This window comes from Mustela nivalis (genome assembly GCF_964662115.1).
Source record: "Mustela nivalis genome assembly, chromosome: 8".
NCBI classification, from domain to species: Eukaryota; Metazoa; Chordata; class Mammalia; order Carnivora; family Mustelidae; genus Mustela; species Mustela nivalis.
Genome location: NC_139027.1, coordinates 119,059,070 through 119,080,971, shown reverse-complemented (window position 1 = coordinate 119,080,971; position 21,902 = coordinate 119,059,070). Strand labels below are relative to the sequence as shown.

At 44.2% G+C, this 21,902-nt stretch overlaps 1 protein-coding gene across 3 annotated transcripts in view; it reads right to left on the bottom strand.

Annotated features, from left to right (window-relative positions):
* Positions 1 to 4,388: 4,388 nt before the first annotated feature.
* The window catches only part of KIF3B (kinesin family member 3B), a 44,254-nt gene continuing 26,740 nt past the window's right edge, over positions 4,389 to 21,902 (bottom strand). For all 3 annotated transcript variants that reach the window (XM_082745950.1, XM_082745951.1, XM_082745952.1), the window contains 7 exons: positions 18,292 to 18,393; positions 17,957 to 18,079; positions 17,731 to 17,849; positions 11,474 to 11,587; positions 10,769 to 10,874; positions 8,683 to 8,861; positions 4,389 to 7,796 (listed from right to left, as the gene is read on the bottom strand). In XM_082745950.1, the coding sequence (XP_082602076.1) occupies positions 7,700 to 7,796; positions 8,683 to 8,861; positions 10,769 to 10,874; positions 11,474 to 11,587; positions 17,731 to 17,849; positions 17,957 to 18,079; positions 18,292 to 18,393 (840 nt within the window). In that variant the 3' untranslated portion in view covers positions 4,389 to 7,699. The remainder of the gene's footprint in view (positions 7,797 to 8,682; positions 8,862 to 10,768; positions 10,875 to 11,473; positions 11,588 to 17,730; positions 17,850 to 17,956; positions 18,080 to 18,291; positions 18,394 to 21,902) is intronic.

Below are 21,902 nucleotides of genomic sequence, written 5' to 3'. Positions count from 1 at the left end.
CTGGAGTGGCACATCTCTCCTTCCTCTGCTAGAAAACACTGTTCTCAGCTGTAGGTGACTGCGCGCCTCCAACTCATGTAAGTGTCAAACTTGGAGAAAACTATAGGACATGCCCTCAGGGAATTTACTGTCTGGTAGGGGAGAGGAAAGCAAAAAACTAACAAAAAACAAACAAAAACAAAAAACATAACCCATCATTGTAAGTTGGGAAAGGGGCAAAGAGGGAAACAAGATGAGAGATACCATACAGTCAGATGGAGATGGGGAGAAACCAGGATGGATGCTTGGGGAAGGCTTCTTTGAAGAGGTGACATTAAATTGGTACCTGATGGATGAGTAGGAGGTAGCCCACCAAAGAGTGCGGAGAAGTTTCCAGAAAGAGGACACAGGACATGTGAAGGTGCCAAGGCATGAAAGCAGTTGGCACAACCAAGGAACCAAAAGGAGAGCTGTGTGGCTCCAGCCTCAAACGTTTGGGAGAGCATATGAGGGGAGGAGGCAGGTATTCTCACAGGTCCTAAGCGCTCTGGACTGTGTCTTCGAAGTGCCTGAGAACATTCTACTCCTCCCCATTTCCACTGCAGAACAAGAGACCTGGTGCAAAATAGGATTCAACAAGTTCCTGAGTGCTATACTGCCCTCAGAGATGCCTCTCTCTTTGCCCATTCCCCCACTCCAAAAAAGCAAGTCCCCAGTTGGCTCACCCAACTGAAACCCCCAGCGATGGTTAACCACAATTCTGGTGATGGAAACAGAGGTCAAAACAGGAGCAGCTGCAAGAGCTACAGTTATGTCCTTGATGAATGCTGATGATGACCCAGGTGACAGATGTAACTACCACATGATCCTTGGAGACTAGATTCTCAGGGTAAACTTCAATCAGATGGCAAGTCTAGTGCAATAGGGCTTGCCAAAATCACATGCCCCAAGACTTAAGCCATTAGCATGAAGTTCAAAATACAGTCTCCAAGGTCAACTGCTGTTATTCACAACACCCTGACAACCAAATATTTTTTTTTCCTTCCATGCAACAACCAAATCTTTGATTCTCTAGACACCAAGAATTCTGAACCTACCTGGAGTCAGCACAGATTCCACAAGTTAAGGGCTCCGCCCCACAAGATTTCCCCACTTCCGATGCCAGCTCAAAGTTCAAGGCTGACACTTGTTTTTCCAGCCAACTATAAACTAGCTGTACCTCAGGGGTTCTTATGACCCATGCCCCAAGTTTTGATCATTGCTAGAACAGCTCACAGAACTCTGGAGAGTGTTAGTTACTATTATGAATTTATTATACAGGATGCAACTCAGGAACAGTCAAATGGAAGAGATGCACAGTGCAAGGATGGGGGGAGGGGTGTGGAGCTCCATTCTGCCTTCCGATGTGACACCCCCCCCCAGCATCTCGCTGTGTTCACCAACCTGGAAGCTCTTGGAACCCCGTCATTTAGGGGCTTTTATGGAGGCTTTGCTACCCAGCCACAATGGATTAAATTATTGCCTATTGGTGATTAGCCCAATCCAGCTCCTCCCCCCTCCTAGGGCATCAGCAGGTGGGGCTGAAAGTTCCAACCCTCTAGTCACAAGACTGGTTCCTCCCGCAACCGGCTCCTATTCGGAAGCTATCTAGGGACCCACCTCGAGTCACTTTATTATTAGATTCAGGCAAGGTTGAAAGGGGTTTGTTAGGAATACCAAAAAATCCTCCTATCTCCTCTGTCACTCAAGAAATTCCAAGGGATGTAAAAGCTCTTCAGGGACAAAGACCAAATATATATTTCTTACTGAATCACACAAGGCTTGTATCGTTTTTAAATTATTTATTTATTTTTAGAAGAACAACCCAGCAGATGAGAAGACAACTTGGTGAGTCACAGGAATTTCCAAGTTGCCCAGCTGCTCTGTCCTATACCTCCTTTATGAATTAGCCCCTGTCCCATCCAGAATTCTGTCACCTTCAAGAACACACTCATAATTCTTCAAATCACATTTTGAACTCTTGCTTTCTGGCTAATGGATTTTGAATTATCCTAAATTAATAATTACTTAGGCTAAGCCAAGCTATGCTTTTTAACTCTTTATTTTTTTGGAAGGAAAGGGGGGTTATGGGAACATTACACACAGTTTGAGGGCATCCTACGAAGAAACACAATTAAAACTCCTTTGCCTAAGTCACATAGGATGCTATCCTTTCTATGCTCTTTAAATTTGTTGTTCTGGTTTGGTTTAAGTCCTATGCTGTAATTTTTCCCCTAATATTTCACCATGCCTCCCTGTAGTGAGGGTAAAAAGGACTGGAGATACCTTCTTATGAAATTCTGCTTCAAGACCTTCATAGATTCCCTCCCCTTCTCTACCCAGCTAACCTATCATACTTGTTTATTTATTTATTTTTAAAAGATTTTACTTATTTATTTGAGAGAGGGCCCAAGCACAAGAGCAGGGGGAGGGGCAGGGGGAGATGCAGACTCCCCACTGAGCAGGGAGCCCAACAGGGGCTCAATGGGGGGACAGGATCTCCCTGTCTCTTTGTGTCAAACAAACAAACAAATAAATAAAATCTTTTTTTTTAAAGATTTTATTTATTTATTTGACAGACAGAGATCACAAGTAGGCAGAGAGGCAGGCAGAGAAAGAGGGGAAAGGAGGCTCCCCGCTGAGTAGAGAGTCCAATGTGGGGCTCAATCCTAGGATCCTGAGATCGTGACCCGAGCCAAAGGCAGAGGCTCAAACCACTGAGCCACCCAGGCGCCCCAATAAATAAATAAAATCTTTAAAAAATATATTTTATTTGCAAGAGAGAGAGAGTCTGAGTAAGGAGAGGGGCAGAGGGAGCAGCAGACCGCCACTGAGCAGGGAGCCATCTCAGGACTCCAGGATCACAATCTGAGCCAAAGGCAACCGCTTAATCAACCAAACCACCCAGATGCTTCCTCTTTTTCTTGCTTTTTGTCTTTTTAATTTATTTTTATTTTTTTTTTAAGATTTTGTTTATTTATTTGACAGACAGAGATTACATGTAGGCAGAGAGGCAGGCAGAGAGAGAGGAGGAAGCAGGCTCCCTACTGAGCAGAGACCCCGATGTGGGGCTCAATCCCAGGACCCTGAGATCATGACCCGAGCCGAAGGCAGAGGCTTAACCCACTGAGCCACCCAGGCGCCCCTGCTTTTTGTCTTTTTTAAAGTGTGCTCTACATCCAGAATGCTGCTTGAACTCACAACCCTGAGATCAAGAGTCGCATGCTCTACCGACTGAGACAGCCAGTGCCCCCAAATCTCTCATTCTTTAGGTCTCACTGTAAATGTCATTTCTTCAGAAAGCCCTTCCTTTACTTACCCACCCAATCCCGATTAGGACCCCTTAGTCTCCTGTAATATGCTGTAATAACATTTCATGGGATCTGTCGTAATTTGTAATGGTACACTGGTGTGCACTCTGTTAACATTTATCCTGCCTCCCTCCTCATTTAAGGACAAGCTGTGTGGGCAGAGACCAAGACAGAGTGGCTCACATCTGTATACCCTGGCCCGGAACAATGTGGCACATAATAGGTACTTCACATACACTTGTTAAGCAGTTAGCAGCTTTTCTGAAAAGGCCTAGAATTTTCTAAACATGGTGCGACCAGTCATAGTTTGGGATACAAACTATTCCTAGTGTCTTCTGAACACAGAGCCAGGTCATAGCAATAACCACATTTTTAAATGGCTGCTATGGTCCACACACTTGTGTGCTGTTGTTTTAACTACATTATTAATCTTCACAATGGCCCTGTGAGGTGGGGATTACTGTCCCATTTTATAGACAAGGACACCAAGGTTCCGAGAGGTAAACTGAATTCCTCACAGTCACATAATAGAAAGCAAACAGAATCAGAACTCAAACCCAGCTCAGAGTCCAGGGTCTGTGCCCGTTCTTCTCAAGCCCCCAGGGGGACAGACCAAAAGCCCTGGGCGTATGGGAGACCACAAGAGCAGCATGTTGCCTATTTCCGGTTATTTCCTTTTTTACCTGATGGTGAGTAACATCATATATTTTTGTGTTAAAAAAGGGCCGCATTTTAAAGTATAATATGAAATGAACTTAAAAGAAATTTTGAACCCCAAACAACGGAAGTTCAAAGAAATGCCACACCTGATACCCAGGTCTACCTGTGGAAAACCTCTGTGGAAAAACATGAGAAGCACTTATTATTTGTCGCTCTTTCTTCATTCCTTTACCTTGTTGCTATCTTTTTTCTTTTTTTTTAAATGCCAGCCTTCCAACTCAGTCTTCATTTTCTATTCCCACCCTCCTTTCCCTGGAAGTTTAAATGTTTAAAGAGAGTGGCAGTGTGTCGGCCATGAGCATGTCATTTTCAAAAGCATTAGTCATTTATGAGGACACCTTTTTGTAGGTACAATAAATCTGATTGATTTTTATTACACATCTTAGTTTAGAATCACTTTTACATTCCTAGACAAAGAGATGATACAAATAAATATCAACTGTAAAACTTAGAGCCCCAAGTATTGGCATATTCTTTGTCTAAAGGTAGCCAAAGAGAAGGTCAAGATCAACAGTAACTCCAAAGAGCCATAAAGCCCACTGCCCCTTGCCTGCCCCAGGATCACTCCCTTCATAAACAACCTTAAAAGCATTTCATTCAAGAAAACAAGGGCGGGGTGAGAGGGGGCAGATTGCCAAATAGTACTGGACAAAACCATGTGCAGTAGCAACAGCCAGGCCCACTGTCCTTATCCAGTTCCCTCTGAGCATTTTGATTATGGCTTTTAGGGCTTATTAATAGCCCCATTTTCATCCACTGATGGTGCTGAGATGGCCCAAGGTGTTGTTTGCGATGAGCCTGGACCATACGGAAATGTGAGGCAGAACTGATATCCCATGTTAGCAGGGAGTCGACGCTTCTCAAGAACTTGGCAACAATTCTACATTCAGTGAGGGAGGACTTAACAAGAGTCAGACAGGAAAAGCGGAGAGTGGCCCGGGCCTGAACTGCAGAACTCTCTGACGCCCTTGGTCATGGAGGTGCGAGTGGTACAATTCAAGCAGCATGCAGGCATTCGACGGGGAACAATCCAATGTTAGGTCAGAGTCTTCAGAAAGTGCTTCATGCCTGTGATTTGTGTCCTTGGGTTCTGAATCCGGGGATCTGGGAGACATGTGACTTTCAAACAGGAAGCCAGATACATTCTTACTGATCAGAGCAAAAAGGGGCGTGATAAGGGTCGCACACAGTCTCAAACTCCTCCTCCCAGATGATCTTCTTAGATCCTGTTCAGACTTGCTTCCAGACTTCACTAGCTGCTCTTGCGTGAAGACCCTCAGACGGCTTGGAACATTCTAGCATGACTATAGACATGAAAACTAGGTCGGTCCTCCATGTGTTTGGCTCAATTCAGAGCCCAAAGCAGCAGCTTTCTGGTAGCAGTGAGACATGCTCCTGTCTGCTCTACTCAAATATTTATCGGATCCATTTTGAGAGAAGAAAAGCACCAGAGACTGCTTGGGGAGGGACAGCTCCACCTCCTCACAGCTCTTCTACCTGGGCTCACAGACTGCCAGACGAACACAGCTGTGCGTAAGGCAAGCCTGTTTTAATAATCCTGCCTGCCCACTTGGCTTTCTTCCTTCGCCTTCTTAGAAAAGTTCCACGGTCACTCAACCACCCTTGCTCAGAACAGCCACCTCGAGATATCAGTATTAAGGTACAGTGTTATCTGCAGTGTTCAGTTCTCAGATGTGATAGGTGATTATTTTCAGCCTATGGGATTCGGACTAGCTTTGAGGGAATGTGGTGCAAGAGACAGGTGTAGCTGGCAGATAAGCATCTCAGACTACCCACCTCATCATTTGGTTCCCACTCAAACAGGTAAATTCTTAATAAATAAGAAGCAGGGTCTGATCCCAAGGAAGATGAGGAAAGGCTCCATTATGCTCTGGGAATTGCTGCAAAGGGCCCCAGCTTTCAGAAAGAACAGTAACTAAAAAAGGAGATAAGGGGCCAGATGCCAGATCTCCATTTGTAGAATGCTAAGACATTGCACTTGGTACCTCCTCTTTCCCACGGGTTCTGATCCAGAAATGTGCCCTGGGAACTCAGCAGCTGAGTTAAAATATAACTCAAGGCCCACCTGAGTCGCCATCTTCCTGGGGCACCGTGCCAGCAAGGTGCACCAGGGTGGCAGACCTGGGGACTCCTATTGTGCCCTCAGGCTTGGCTCGTGGACTCAGACACTCACATGGGAGCACTTCCCGCCTGGATTCGTCATTCAGTGGGCCTTCAATACAGACAAAGGCAATAACCGCACATTAGTGTATTTCTAAAACTGGGCAAGTCCTTGGTCTCTCTCTTACAAACACACATGGACACACTCAAAGAACACAGGCACCACTGTGCTTGCACACGCACGCACACTTCTGAGCTTCTCTTGGGGGGGAAATGAGTAACATTCACCTAAGGACCAACATAAAATGAAGCTTTGAATTTCAATAATACGAAGAACTAAAACTTAAAAACCAAACTAGTCTATGTCAACGGGAATTTCTAATTCTCTCCTCTGAGCCTACTCAGTTGCATGGACACTGCGGGCCACCACCTTTGGCTCTGCCGGCAGTGAGCCGCTGTTCTGGCCTCAGGTGAGGGTCCTGGGGAAGGCAGGCAGGACGCCTTCATTCCCATCCATTCTATCGTCCTCTGCCACTGCCCCGAGTCCCACATCTCTGGGTCTGCACTGCCTTATCACCCTTTTGCAGACAGGGAACAAAACGGGGAATTCAAAAGTGCCACTGTACGTCTCATTCTCCCAACTCTTGTCCGGTCAGAGAAAGCAGACCCAACCTTCCTCTTCCCATAAAACAGGCCCATGGCTGAGCAGCTGCGCGGGCAGAGGATGGGCTGAGGCAGGGATGCTCAGAGGATGTGTGCAAGGGGAAAGATGGTGACAAATGAAGAGTAAAGTGACACAGTGTATGGACATGGCATCAGCTTACAGATTTACGTCTTAGACAAGGATGGTCATGGTTTTAAGGTTTTAAAAAAGCTGTTCCCCTAAAACTCTCCAAGGAGGCAAAGGGAATGTTGTTTCTATTGCTTCCAACATGCTTGGGAAACATTTCCTTATTCAGCAGATCCCAAAGGCCCATCAAGCCTATCGGGGGCTTGGATCCAAATGAGAATTCTCATTCTACCTACAGGAACAAGCACCTATTCAAGTTCTAGGGCTTTTACTTTTCAGTCTCACTGTCATTTTATCCTGAGGCTCCAAAGACTTGGTCCTGCTCAGGTGACTCCTGATTTTGCCCTGTTGTTCAACAAGAAAGGAGCCCAGCACAAAGAACAGGCTAGATAAGGAGAGGGGAATGGGAGGGCGGGCGGGGCAAGGGAGAGGAGAAGGCAAGGGAGAAGGGAAGCAAGGTCACTGGTCATTCCCTTGCTTTCCACTTCAACTATCACACTTTACCTTACCCATGCATTTCTGAGATGCTAATTAAAGGACATTTCCCAGAGTCGCTGCGTGCCAGGTGAGTGCTGGCACGTTTCAACCAGATTACGATGGTTAATCTGCAAAGAGGCCATCGCTTCTCCCCAGGGGCACAGTTCTGAGTTAGGGCTTGAAGTCCTCTCTGCAGGTTTTTGCTCGTCTCTTCTCTCAGAAGGCAAATGCTATTTACACCCTGGGAGAGGAGGAACTGGCTTTACTTGGGAACCAGTCCTCGAGACTGTGGATAAAGCTGAGATGCAGGGGTTCCTGAGGAAGAGGAGGAGGATCCCGACTTCCTTCCGCTTTTAGGCCTGCAAAAGTCAAGCACATGTTTACATGTCACGTCCCGTCTCTGTCCCTGACACAGATCAGACTCCTTTCTCACCAAGTAGCCTTAGCCTTTCCTCAATGGCCTGAACGCCAGTACACTTTCCACTGTAAAACCACCAGACTGGCACAGCCTGACCCTCTGTGCATGGCCAACGTGACCAGCCAACCGAGGCGTGACACCTCAGGGAAGAGACCTGCTTCTTGGCAACTGTTCTTCCATTTACATCAGATCTTGATTGTCTTTTCTGGCAGAAAGTACTGTTTGCAGGTGGAATTTCTTCCATTTTTGGTTTTTTCCCATTGTTGTCCTTAAGCCTCTAGTCCAAAATTTAATAAGACAGAACTTCTAATTTAGCACCAAATTAAGTACTTGGTTATTTCACAGGTCATTTAAATGAGGTAAATTCAGCAGTGAGGCTCAGAGTCTGGGCTGTGGATTTAGACACACCTAGGTTTGAACCCTGGCTCTGTACTTACTTCCTTGAACTTGGCTACTTTCTCAAATTCTCTAAGACTCAGTCTTCTTATTTTATAGATTTTATAAATGGGATTAATGATAACATTTATCTCGTAAGTTTTTGCAGAAAACAGTAAGATCATTCTGTCAAAGGACTGACAACCGCCTAGTACCTGGCAGGGACCAAAGAACTGTCCCCTAGTTCACGGGAATACACATTCCTTAGCCATTCTGGTGTTCACAACACTTGACTGGGCCATAAATATTTGTGGATTAAATGAACAAACCTAGGAGTAATATGGCAGCATTTTCTGGTGTGTTCTGTAAAGCATTCCATGATAAGCCTCTACCTTTGTTTGTCCTTGTTTGAGCACGTTCTGTTTAATTGCAGGTCATCAAAAGCCACTCACCTGGCCTTGGACTTCTTATTTGTCGTGCTTTCAAAGGATGATGCATCCACCTGTATCTCATCTTCGTCCTGCAGGGCTGCATCCAGTGCAGCCTGGACTTTGGGAGCGATGGCGGGGCCCTCGTAGTCTCTGGTGGTCCGGCTGGGCATGTCCAGCTCTAACAGCACGATGTTCTCTGCCTGCAGAAGCACAGCCATGACCAGTGAGGCCGGCCTCCGATCAGACACAGAGCCTACAAGCAATCCTGCCACCCTCCGAAAGACAGAACTGCACATGTCTTGCTACTAGGAGCCTACCAAGAGCCTGTAATGACACAGATTTATAACTTTTTTCCTGGTGAGGACACAGATGTTTTTATCTTCTTCTCTGGGCTTTCCTCTATTTCCTTAAAAAAATGTTTTTTTAAACAATGAACATATATTATACTCTAAGGGGAATAAGCAGGGAAAAATAATAAGCAGAATCCATTGACTGCAGACAATGTGAAAATAAAAAAAGGTATAAAGAAGAAGAGGGTAATTACTGATAACCTCACCACCCCCAGCGGCTCTGATGAACATTTTGGTTGCTGAGGGAAGGAAGCAGGCAGGTAGTATATATGTGCAAGGTGTGTGGCAGTGTGTGTCTTGTAACCACATTTTATCTTTTATCATACCCAGCCCTGCCTCATAACTGGCCTTGTGGCTGGATTCCTTTACCTGACAGCCTGTGGTGGGCCTTTCCCTGGGTCCTACATGCTGAAATGAGTGTGTAGAGGGAAGAACACCCACGGTACACATCTCGTCCTTCAGCTCCTCCTACCCAGTAGAGTTCAAGCCCCAGAACTCCAGAAGGGGCAGGAGGGCCACTGCGGGGAGAAGTTGGGGAGATGGAGTGGCTCCATCAATCAATTTTATATACCGAGACATTGCTTAAATTTTCTCTTAATGGAGTGTGTCCGGTGCTAAAAACATCTGAAAGCCGCTGCTTTAAATTCTACCTTTGTATCAGGTTAGCCCCTTGGAAATCCACACGTTCTGATTTGAAGGCTTTGAAATCATGTTCTAGTTTTGGGACCTGAAATAATGGGCAAGAGATGCACCCTCTGAAACTGCTAGGAAAATGCTTCTGAGGACACAGATACATTATTCACCTTCTACGACAGAAAACCCCACCTAATGTAGCTTTTTTGCTTTTGTTTCCTTTATTTTAAATAACTCAGCAACAGGAAGAACAGCACCTGAGCAACTAATTAATCCCAATCTGTTTTGCTCTGACGGCTAAGGGAGACTCAAAAACAATTTAAAATTTTCAAGATACAGGCTCCCTGCTGATACAAAATACAGATAAGCAAAAAGAAGGCAACTTAAATTGAGTGCACTTCCATGAACCAGAGATAACCAGTCCACATATTTAATTCATATGCAAACTTTCAGTACCAGTTGTTTTATAACTTAACAGTAAGTTGTGTCTCCTGGTCCATCCACTTACCAGCTACCTACTAAGCCATGGGACCTACGGCAGAGAGGAGGTGGGAGCGTTCAATCAGAGAAAGCCAAGAAGCGCGGAGTACATGTCCGGCATACAGCAAGTGCTTATGTGTAGCAGTTCGTACAGTGGGATTATTGCAAAATATGTTTGGGTCATTTAAAAAGTCCTCAATTATGTCACTTGAAATAACTACCTGACTGACCCACATCCTGTTAAACAGAAGTACCGAAGGTTCTATAACTCATCTCCACCTCCCGTCATTGCACATCTGCATTCCCTCCAGTCTTCGCACGGATCCATTTTCAGGCTTTGTGGTGATGATGTTTCTTGGCCATTACTGACAGTATGTTTGTACTCTCCTCCTTCTGTAGGCTAATTTTCTAAATCTCATTCTACTTTGCCTTCTTATTCATAATTATTTGTTCTTTTTATTTGTTCTTTACTTAGTATGTTTATTATCAATTATAATTATTATGTTAATATAAATGTCCTCAGGAACCCCTGGAAAGAGTCAGGACACATACTCTGTGACTTTGCAGAACGGTGCCTGAGGCTTTACATATACCTAAACTCCCTGAAAAGAGATAGGAGAGAAACACAAGGACAATCTTCTTACCCGATATCGGGCCTCTGGACGAATCATCATGGACATTCTTGCGTGTTGGCTCAACGGTCTCTTATACCCCACAGCTGAGACTGGTCGCTTCATCATCTGCTGATTCCTGGAAATGGACTGCAGTGGTTAAAGCCCTGGCTGGAGTGTGTTCCACAGTCCCAGGACAGTCCTGTGGAACCAGCTCTCAGAAGACACTGAGCCTATCTAATTAGGCCTGAACCTAGTAACTCCCGGGACTAAGGGCTACCATGTGAATGGGACAGGAACTGTTTATATTTTCTGAGTCACATTCTGATTCAAATGTGGACATCATGCATCTCTTAAGCTGTAAGGGACTGGTGTAATCACCCAGTTCTCAGATGGCAGGCGCAAGACACAGCTGTCAGTGTTCCCCACCCCCACATCCTTAGCGGACCATTTTCCACTATTCTAGCAAGACCCAGAAGTAGACTGGAAATCAATGCTGCATCAGATGGCCATACAATATGACGCCTACCCAGGTACTGCCCCCTTTGTCCTAGCATGCTTCCCATGACAGCTGAGGAAGCGCGAATGCAGGAACTTGGGAAAGGACATGAATTCACTGTGATAGTCCCCCAATTCCTAACAGCACCATCCTACTATACCCCTTGGGCCAAGTCCAGCTTATCCATTTTTTCTCCCTCTTCCCCATCTTCCCCATTCTTAAAATGAATAGTGACTTACTCCAGTCTGGTTATAGGATGTAATTTCCAATGATCTTCCTCTTCATCGAAGAAGGATCTATTCATGATTTTACTTTTTTCTTCTAGAGGGATGAAGTTTTCAATAATAAGATGCCTGTAAGAGCACACAATCATGAATGAACACAGGTGGAAAAGACAGCTGGTACTGGCTATCCTACATGTGGGAGTCATTGGATAAGAGTCAAGCCACTCCACAAGTACCTCCTGGGCAGGCCCTGCAGGCCGGCCATTGGGCAGAGAGCTGGGGTACGGACAGGAATGACGCTCAGTCCCTGCCTGAGACAGAGAGGTAATGGTGTGGCCCTCTTAGATATGACAGATGCTGACAGCGGGCTGCCCCAAGACTCTAGGGAGGTCACTTCTGGCCAAGGAGGAGCAGCTCGAGGAGAAGAATGGACTGAAGAAAAGTGGCCATGCCTGGCCTATACCAGAGTGCAAACGCACTAACTGAAGTGTCTCTTAGGGGGCCATTGGTAGCCCCCAACCTAGCACGTTAATTTCCAAAATGCTAAAAAGAGATTAGAAATGAAACGGTCTTTTTCCAATCCCATGGATTGTTGGCCAAGCTAGAAAACTTCCCACGCTAGTCGCCAGGACAAAAGACAAGACTGAGTGGATTTCAGTCCCCTTAGACCACTGAGAATAAAGGACCATTCCCGAGAAGAGTCTCAGCCTGAGAAGTGCTGGGAAACACAGCAAACAATGAAACTGGAACCCACTGGGTTGTGTCTCTCCATGGTGACAGCTGTCCCACATCTCTGCATTCACGCTTTCAAAGCCTCAGGACAGAACAATGCCAAAGGGGTGTTAAAGTGGGAAAGACACACAACAAACACCAGTGACATGTAGGGTACCGACTATGAGAAAGAAGCTGACTCACTGTTTATTCAAAAAATATAAATAAGAGCTAAAGCCATGAAAATGGCTTCCCTAGGAGAAAAATATTTCAGAGAGAAGACATTTTCTACTTATTTTATTTGAAACATTTAAGAAATTATTTTTATGACATATATTTGCTTTTTTCTGATTTTAAAAGTCTTATTTATACAGCAGGAAATGTAAAAAATACAACTACATTCACTATCCAGAGATAGCTATTATTAATATTTTGGCATATTTTGTTCTGTTTTTTTTTCCTAGGTGTACATACCTAGAAAGAGGATACCTTTAATTATAAAAGCTCCTTCCAAATTTAAAACTTGGTCATTAAAAGAATCCCTCTGAAGAGTTCTTTGAAGAAAAATTCTAGCTAGACGTATCTGGCTGGCTCAGTCTGCAGAGCATGTGACTCTTGATCTCAGGGTTGTGAGTTCAAGCCCCATATTGGGTGTAGAAATTACTTTAAAAAAAAGAAAAGAAAAGGGGATGCCTGGTGGCTCAGTGGGTTAAGCCTCTGTCTTCAGCTCAGGTCACGATCTCAGGGTCCTGGGATCGAGCCCCACATCGGGCTCTCTGCTCAGCGGGGGCCTGCTTCCCTCTCTCTCTCTCTGCCTGCCTCTCTGCCTACTTGTGATCTCTGTCAAATAAATAAATAAAATCTTTAAAAAAAAAAAAGAAAAGAAAAGAAGGGGCGCATGGGTGGCTCAGTTGTTAAATCCTCAGGTCATGATCCCAGGGTCCTGGGATCAAGCCAGCATCGGGCTCCCTACTCAGCAGGAAGCCTGCTTCTCCCTCTCCCACTTCCCCTGCTTGTGTTCCTTCTCTCACTGTGTCTGTCTCTGTCAAATAAATAAAATCTTAAAAAAAAAAAAAAAGCAAAATTTCAGCAAATATTGTGGAAGGACTGATAGAGAAAAACAGTATTATGTAACCCCTAATGAAATAATAATTTCAGACAAATTATTGTTGGTTGAAACTGTTAACTCAGTGGTTCTTAAGCCAGGCTGCATGTTAATACCACTTACAGAGTTCTGAAAAATATCTTGCCCAAACCTCATGAGAGACCAGTGGTTCTCAAAGTGTGTTCACAGAACCAATAGGAGCAACAACTGGAATCTTCTAGAAATGCAAATTCTCAGGCTCCATGCCCGATGAACTGAATCAGACTCTCTGGGTTTGGGACCCAGTAATCTGCACTTAACAAACCCTTCAGATGATCTGGTGCCTGCTAAAGTTGAAGGACCAATTAAGTCAAAATCTCGGGGTGGGACCTTTTTAAAACTCCTATGATTTCAGTGAGCAGCCAAGGTTGAGAACCAGTGCTTTGAACTAGCTTTCAATTAAACCTTTCAGTTAAATCCAGACTGTGAGACGCTTCAAGAGGCTGACCTCACTTTTCAAAAAGTCAACTGCAAAAAAAGTTTTTAAAAGGAAAAGGGACTGCTCCAGATTAAAATAAGCTGAAGAGAAATAATAACTAAATGCAATATGTGGTCTTCATATAGATATTAATATGAACAAACCCATAAAATCCGAATATGGGCAAGGTATGAGATAATAGTAAGAAACAATACTAATTTTATTAGGTGGAAAGATATAATTGTGTATACAAAAATCAATTGTGATTCTATACACTAGAAATAAATATTCTGAAAATAAAACTAAGAAAAACAATTCCATATATAATTGCAAAAAACCACTTAGGTATATATTTAACAAAAGAAGTGCAAAGACTTGGCTATTGAAAACTACAAAACATTCTTGACAAAAATTAGAGAAGATCTAAAAAAATAAAGAGACATCCCATCCCAAGTTCATGGACCAAAACACGTAACTGTTAAGATGACAGTACTCTCCAATTGGATCTATAGATTGAACACAGTCCCTAACAAAAATCCCAGCTGGCTTTTTCACAGAAATTGACAAGCTGACCTTAAAATGTATATGGAAATGCAAGAAACTCCAAATAGCCAAAACTATCTTGAAAAAGATCAACAAAATTGGAGGACTCATACTTCCTAATTTCAAAACTTATTACACAGCTGTAGTAGTCAAGACAGTGTAGTATTGGCATAAAGACAAACAGATCAATGGAACAATATTGAGAGTTCAGAAATAAACCCTTCCATTTATAATTGATAAGATGCAAAGACAATGAGAGAAGACCCTTTCAACAAATGGTGCTGGGACAACTGGATACCCACATGCAATAGAAGGCACTTGGAACTGCACTTCAGACCATATACAAAAGTTAACTCAAAATGGATCACAGACCTAAATGTAAGACCTCAAACTTTAAGACTCTAAGAGGCTTAAGAAAACTGAAAACAGAAGTCCAGAATAAAACTTGTACACAGGGACGCCTGAGTGGCTCAGTTGTAAAGTGTCTGCCTTTGGCTCAGGTCATGATCCCAGGGTCCTGGGATCGAGCCCCACATCAGGCTCCCTGCTCAGTACAAAGCCTACTTCTCCCTTTCCCACTCTCCCTGCTTTTGTTTCCTCTTTCGCTGTGTCTCTCTCCGTCAAACAAACAAATAAAATTTTAAAAAATAAAATAAAACTTGTACACGAATCTTCATAGCAGTATTATTCATAATAGCTAATAGAAATAACCCAAAGGTCCATTAACTGATGAATGGATACATAAAATGTGGTATAGTCATACAATACAATATTATTCAACCACAAAAAAAGAATGAAATATTGGGGCACTTGGGTGACTCAGTGGGTTAAGCCTCTGCTTTGAGCTCGGGTCATGATCCCAGGGTCCTGGGATCCAGTCTTGCGTCTGGCGCTCTACTCAGCAGGGAGCCTGCTTCTCCCTCTCTCTCTGACAGCCTACTTGTAATCTCTCTCTGTCAAATAAAAAAAATATTAAAAAAAAAGGAATGAAATATTGATATGTGCTACAACATGTATGACCCTTGAAAACACATATACTAAGTGAAAAAAGTCAGCCACCAGTGGCCACATTATTCCATTATAAATTAATATGCAATATCCAGAACAGGAAAATTTAGATACAATACCAAAAATTTAAGCAACAAAAGAAACTATATATAAATTGGACTACTTCAGAATTAAAATCTTTTGTACCATAAAGAAAGTGAAAAGACAACCCACAGAATTTGAGAAAATATCTACAAATCATGTGTCTGATAAGAGACTTGTCTCCAGAATATACAAAGAACTCTTACAACTCAATAATAAAAAGACCCAATAAATTACCCAATTTTTAAATGGGCAGAGGATTTGAACAGACATTTCTCCAAAGGAGATATGCAAATGGTCCAAGAGCACATGAAAAGACATTCCATCATGAGTCATTAGAGAAATACAAAGCAAAACCACAATGAGAGCCTTCACACCCATGAGGAAGGCTATAATAAAAGGACAGACAGTTGCAAGTGTCAACAGGACATGGAAAAATTGGTGGTGGAAATATAAAATGATCCAGCCATTTTGGAAAACAGTTTGGCAATTCCTCCAAAACTTAAATACTGAGTTACCATATGACCTAACCAATTCCACTCCTAGGTATATATATCCCAGAGAAATGAAAACACATCCATTTAAAAACTTGTACATGAAGGTTCACAGCAACATTATTGATAATAGCCAAAGACAGGAAACAACCTAAATGTCCATCAAATGATAAATGAATTAATTATATGGTATATCCATAAAACCCAGTATCATTCAGCCATAAAAAAGAATGAAGTCCTTACATGTTACAACATGGAGGATCCTTGGAAGCATCATGTTAATCAAAAGAAACCAGTCACAGAAGGCCATGTTATACGATTCCATTTATATGAAATGTCCAGAATAGACAAATTTATAGAGACAGAAAGTAGATTAGTAGATACTTAAGTGCTGGAAGGGGGGGTGGGTAATACGGAATGACTGCTAACTGGCACAGGGTTTCTTTGAGGGGGGCGGGGAGACACAAAAAATGTTCTAAAATCAGATTGTGGTAGAGGTGCCTGGGTGGCTCGTTGGTTAAGTGTCCACCTTCAGCTCAGGTCATGATGCCAGGGTCCTGAAATCAAGTCCTGCACTGAGCTCCTTGTTAAGAAGGGAGCCTGCTTCTCCCTCCCTCTGCCTGCCACTCCCCCCTGCTTGTGCCCTTGTGTTCTCTCTTTGTCAAATAAATAAATAAAATCTTTAAAAAATAAAAAAATTAAAATTAAAATTAAAAAATCAGATTGTGGTGATGGCTTTACAACTTTATAAATATGTTTTGTTTGTTTTTTAAAGATTTTCATTTATTTATTTGACAGAGAGAGAGAGATCACAAGTAGGCAGAGAGGGAGGCAGAGAGAGAGGGGAAGCAGGCTCTCCGCTGAGCAGAGAGCCTAATGCAGGGCTTGATCCCAGGACCCTGAGATCATGACCTGAGCTGAAGGCAGAGGCTTAAACCACTGAGCCACCCAGACACCCCCAAATAAAACTGACTTGTATATTTATTTGTTTACCTATTTATTTAATTTATGGGGCAGGGAGGGGCAAAGGAAGAAAGAATCTTAAGCAGGCTCTGTGCCCAGTGGGGAGCCTGACATGGGACACAAGTTCACAACCCAAAGATCATGACCGGAGCTGAAAGCAAGAGCTGGATGCTTAACCAACTGAGCCACCCAGGTGCCCACTGACTTGTATACTAATTTAAATAGGTGAATTGTATGGTCTGTAAATTATATCTCAGTAATACATTTTTTATTTACTTTTTCTTAAAGATTTTTTGTTTATTTATTTGACAGAGAAAGCAAGCACACAAGAGAGGGAACACAAGCAGGAGGAGTGGGAGAGGGAGAAGCAGGCTTCCCACAGAGCAGGGAGCCCGATGCAGGGCTTGAACCCAGGTCCTTGGGATCATGACCTGAGCCGAAAGCAGACACTTAATGACTGAGCCACCCAGGTGCCCCAGTAAAGCATTTTTTGAAACAGCATTATAATCATGGAATAAGATAACACGAGGTTAATATTACATGAGATTTTAGAATATTTCTATGAAAGAACAATGACAAAAGGTAGTTTATCAATGAATCTGGGTTGGGGGGCATTTGGATGTTCATTAAACCACTCAGAAAATTGTAGTTAAGAAAGATTCCTTCTTATCAATAGAGGCTGGAGCCTTTAAAAACTTCCAGCAGGTAGGATGGAAGGAAATTCAGAGATCTGGTGAAGTCGTTTGCATAACAGATGGGACCCAGAGACAGCAAGTGATTTTCTCAGAATAAACAAAAAACAGACAAGGTGGGGAGAAGTAGGCAGGGGCCCTGCCTTTAGATTCACGTTTCTTACTCAACAAACTACCTGGCAAGTGGCTGAGGGTGCCATAAAAGGTCCAGAACTTACTTGAGTTTCAGCTCCCTTGTGAGCTCGTTCTGAGTCTGTTCCAGTTCCTGACGCTCCTTGATGTGCTCTTCTTGGAGGTCATGGATCTCCGCCTTCACTGCCTGAAGCTTGGAGAAGAGCTGGAACCGAGGGGAAAGGCAGGTGAGGAGGAGAGCCCTCCAGACAACAGAGCTCTTCCCTCCCTCCAAGTCTCAAGACACCTCTGCCTGGCCTCATTCCTTTATACCTTCTTGAGTTTTTTGGTCTTGATGTCCACCTCTTGCTGCAATGAGCTGTACGTCTCTTTCAGTTCCAAGGTCTCCTCATCTCTGCTTTCCATCTGTTGCTGGATTTCTCTTTCTCGACGTTTCTGGGCAAAATCACAAAATTCATCAGCTTGCCTACAGACTATGTCTAAACAAGAGTACAGGGCTGGGGCTCCAGATCGGAGTCTCCCACTGGGAAGGGGCTGAACACCCCATTTTCATTCCCTCTGAAGAATCTAATAAAAGAGATATTTACTCTGTAGCATTGGTGTGCCTTGTCCCACGCCCTTCTCCTCAAAAGGGAATGAAAAGTTACCTGCTCTGCAATTTCCTGCCGTTTCTGCTCCAGGATTTTCTGTTGTTCATTTGTATGATCTACTATATTTTTTCCTCCAACAAGCAGCTTACTCTCCATGGCCTGAGTGAGAAAAGAGTAGAATCCATCTCGTGAATGATCTCCCTCAGGACACAGCTCCTCAGAGGGAAGCCTGTAAAACATCCTGAGCTCAGGACTGAGCCAAAGGGGTGAACTCTGGGGGAAGACAGATTGGGCACAGCAGTGTCCTTACCATCACCGAGGTGGGGCTGAGGTGGCTCCACTGGGGCTTTACCTCAGAAACACTAAAGATACAGCTCCCCCAGGACTACAGGAATTCCAGCTTTCTTAAAAAAAATTTGGGGAGGTTTGTATGGACAAAGTGTTGACCCTACTTAAAACATATTGAGTCCCTCCTATGTGCTGAGTGCTAGAGAGGCAACAGAATATGAATCACAAGGCTGAAGACTCCACTGAGGGCCACGGATAAGCAAGCAGGCTCTCGTGCTATGCAGGCAGACACAAGCATGAGGAGAAGACAGAGAAGGGCCCCTGGGTGGCTCAGTCGTTAAGCGTCTGCCTTCGGCTCAGATCATGGCCCCAAGGTCCTGGGATTGAGCCTCACATTGGGCTCCCTGCTCAGTGGGGAGTCTGCTTCTCCCTCTCCCACCCTCCCTGCTTGTGTTCCCTCTCGCTGCGTCTCTCTCTGTCAAATAAATAAGTAAAATCTTCAAAAAAAGCAAAGAAAAGACAGAGTGATAATAGGAGAGGCATATAGGAGGGAGAGAACTCAGGCTTTTGGAGGGAATCAAGGAAAGCTTCCTGTCTTGAGAGTGCTGAAGTAAAAATAGGAATTAGCTAAGGAAAAAAAAAAAAATCGATGTAGCGGTGCTTGGCTGGCTCAATTGGTTAAGCATTCAACTCATGATGTCGGCTCAGGTCATGATCTCAGGGTCGTGAGACTGAGCCCTGCATTGGGCTCAGTGCTGAGTGTGGAATCTACTTGAGATTTTCTCTCTCCTTCCTCTCTGCTCCTCCCCCTGCTTGCATAAGCAACCCCCAATAAATAAATAAATAAATAAATAAATAAAATCTTCAGGAAAGAAAAACAAAACATGGTGTGTGAAAGGGTAGGGTAGGAAGTGATGATCCACAAACTTGGTAAAGCAATCAGGGCTCAGTTCAAAAACATCAAAGCCCTGTTAAGGGACACTAAAGTTGATTTGAGACCCTCAGGAAACACACTGACCATTCTTTGAGTATAAGGGTACACAGATTTGTGTTTTACACAGTCAGTTTTGGTTTTTAGAAACATTCTTCCACCACCACAGGAAGGATGACTGGAAAAGGACAGGCCGGGTGGAGGGGGACCAGTCAGGAGGTTGTTTTGAGGATCCAGGCCTGGGCTAGGGCAGTAATGGCGGGAGAGAGCAAAGTGGATGGGTCCAAGAGAGCCAATCCGATGACGCAGGATTCAGAGGCCTGGGGATTGACTGGGCCATAAGAGAGAGGGAAGGACAACTCGCAGGTATAACTCCTAGGGGTCTGGCTTGACTGAGGAAAGGCAGGCAGAAACAGGTTCTGGGTGACCATGGCCATCTCTGGAAATGTCCAGTGGGCAGAGACTACCAGGATCTAAAGTTAGGAGACAGCTCTGACAGCTACGTAGACGGGTCACCTCGAGCAAATATTTAGATGGTGGGTAAAGCCATGGGAACAGTTTGTACCCAAAAAGCAGAGAAACCAAAACCTCCATGACCTTGTCTTTTTTTTTTTTTTTTAATTATTTATTTATTTGACAGATGGAGATCACAAATAGGCAGACAGGAAGGCAGAGAGAGAGAGAGGAGGAACCAGGCTCCCTGCTGAGCAGAGAGCCAGATGCGGGACTCGATCCCAGGACCCTGGGATCATGACCTGAGCCGAAGGCAGAGGCTTTAACCCACTGAGCCACCCAGGCGCCCCAATGACCTAGGTTTTAAGAAACTTACAAACATCTTTCAGGGAACCCCTAGGCCCATTTCCTCTTCTCTCAAAATGATGGTTGTACTGGATTACTACCCCCCCACACGCACACATTCCTTCTAGCTCTATAATACTTTTTTTTCTTAAAGATTTTATTTATTTATTTGACAGAGATCACAAGAGGCAGAGAGGTAGGCAAAGAGAGAGAGGCAGAAGCAGGCTCCCTGCTGAGCAGAGAGCCCGATGTGGGGCTGGATCCCAGGACCCTGGGATCATGACCTGAGCCGAAGGCAGAGGCTTTAACCCACTGAGCCACCCAGGCGCCCCTAGCTCTACAATACTTTTGTCCTATGATTTTATAGCATTCAGTGATTCTGAGAGACAGAAGTAATATCATTCTCCAATAAAATCAAGTCTAAGAGATTCAGTGACCTTGAGGTAATATTGAGTCTTGCCACACCTGGCTTCTGAGAGTTGCCCAAATAACCCTGGTTGTTTAGAGGGTCTAGGTGTTCTTAGGCTTGAATAACAGATGTGATCCTAAAAACCAGCATGCACATCAAACACGGACACTCCCCGTTATATGTCAAGTGCAGGAATGAGGAGGGATGAAGTGGCGTCTGACGTTGAATCCCAGACTAAGCCCCTCCCTGGAACAAAGTGACCCCCTAACTGTGTTGTATTGGACTCCATTTTCACATCGGGTCTTGAAAGCGCTGGAAAGGACCCCTACCTCTGAAGTAAAAGAGAACGCAGCTCTGTGAAAAGGCCACAGATGAAGCCACAGATAAAGCCACAGCTTCATACAGTGGGGGCAGGGGAGGTGAGAAAAAAGAGATCACTGGTCATTTTAAAATTAATAAACAAGGATACATCTGCGAGGCAAAGTCAGAGTTTTCATAAATTCATTAAGAAAGAACCTGACACCTCAGAGCTGTTCTAGCTTATAGGCAGGCAGCGGTCATCCTCAGATTTCCAGGGCTGGCTCTGTCCTCTCCTCTGCCAGTAAAGGCCAGTGGGAGCCCAGAGTCTGGGCGCCTGATGGAATGGTACACTGGCACCAGAAAGAAAAGACACAGGAGTCTCCACGCTCTAGAATGCTAGTCAGCCACTGACTCACAGAGCTTGGAGTCAGTTGAGGGAGGGGGCTGACTACAAGGGAGCATTTGTGGGGCGAGGGAACTGTTCTCTATCTTCTATGGTTGGGGGTGCTGCATATTAAAACCACAAAGAGGGGCACCCATGTGGCACAGTCAGGTAAGCTCAGGTCTTGATCTCAGCTCAGGTCTTGATCTCAGGGCTATGAGTTCAAGCCCCAATTTGGGCTAAACCAAAAAACAACCCCACAACGAGATACCATTTTATAGAGAATTAAAGCAGATAGTCATACAAGGATGGAACTAGAGGGTATTATGCTAAGCAAAATAAATCAGTTAGAGAAAGGCAATTATCATACAATCTGATATGAGGAATTTGAGAGGCAGGGCAGAGGAGGTAGGGAGGGAAAAAATGAAACAAGATGGGATCAGGAGGAAGACACACCATAAAAGACTCTTACTCTGACGAAACAAACTGAGGGTTGTTGAGGGGTGAGAGAGGAAGCATAGGGTGTCTGGGTGATGGACACTAGGGAGGGTTTGTGCTAT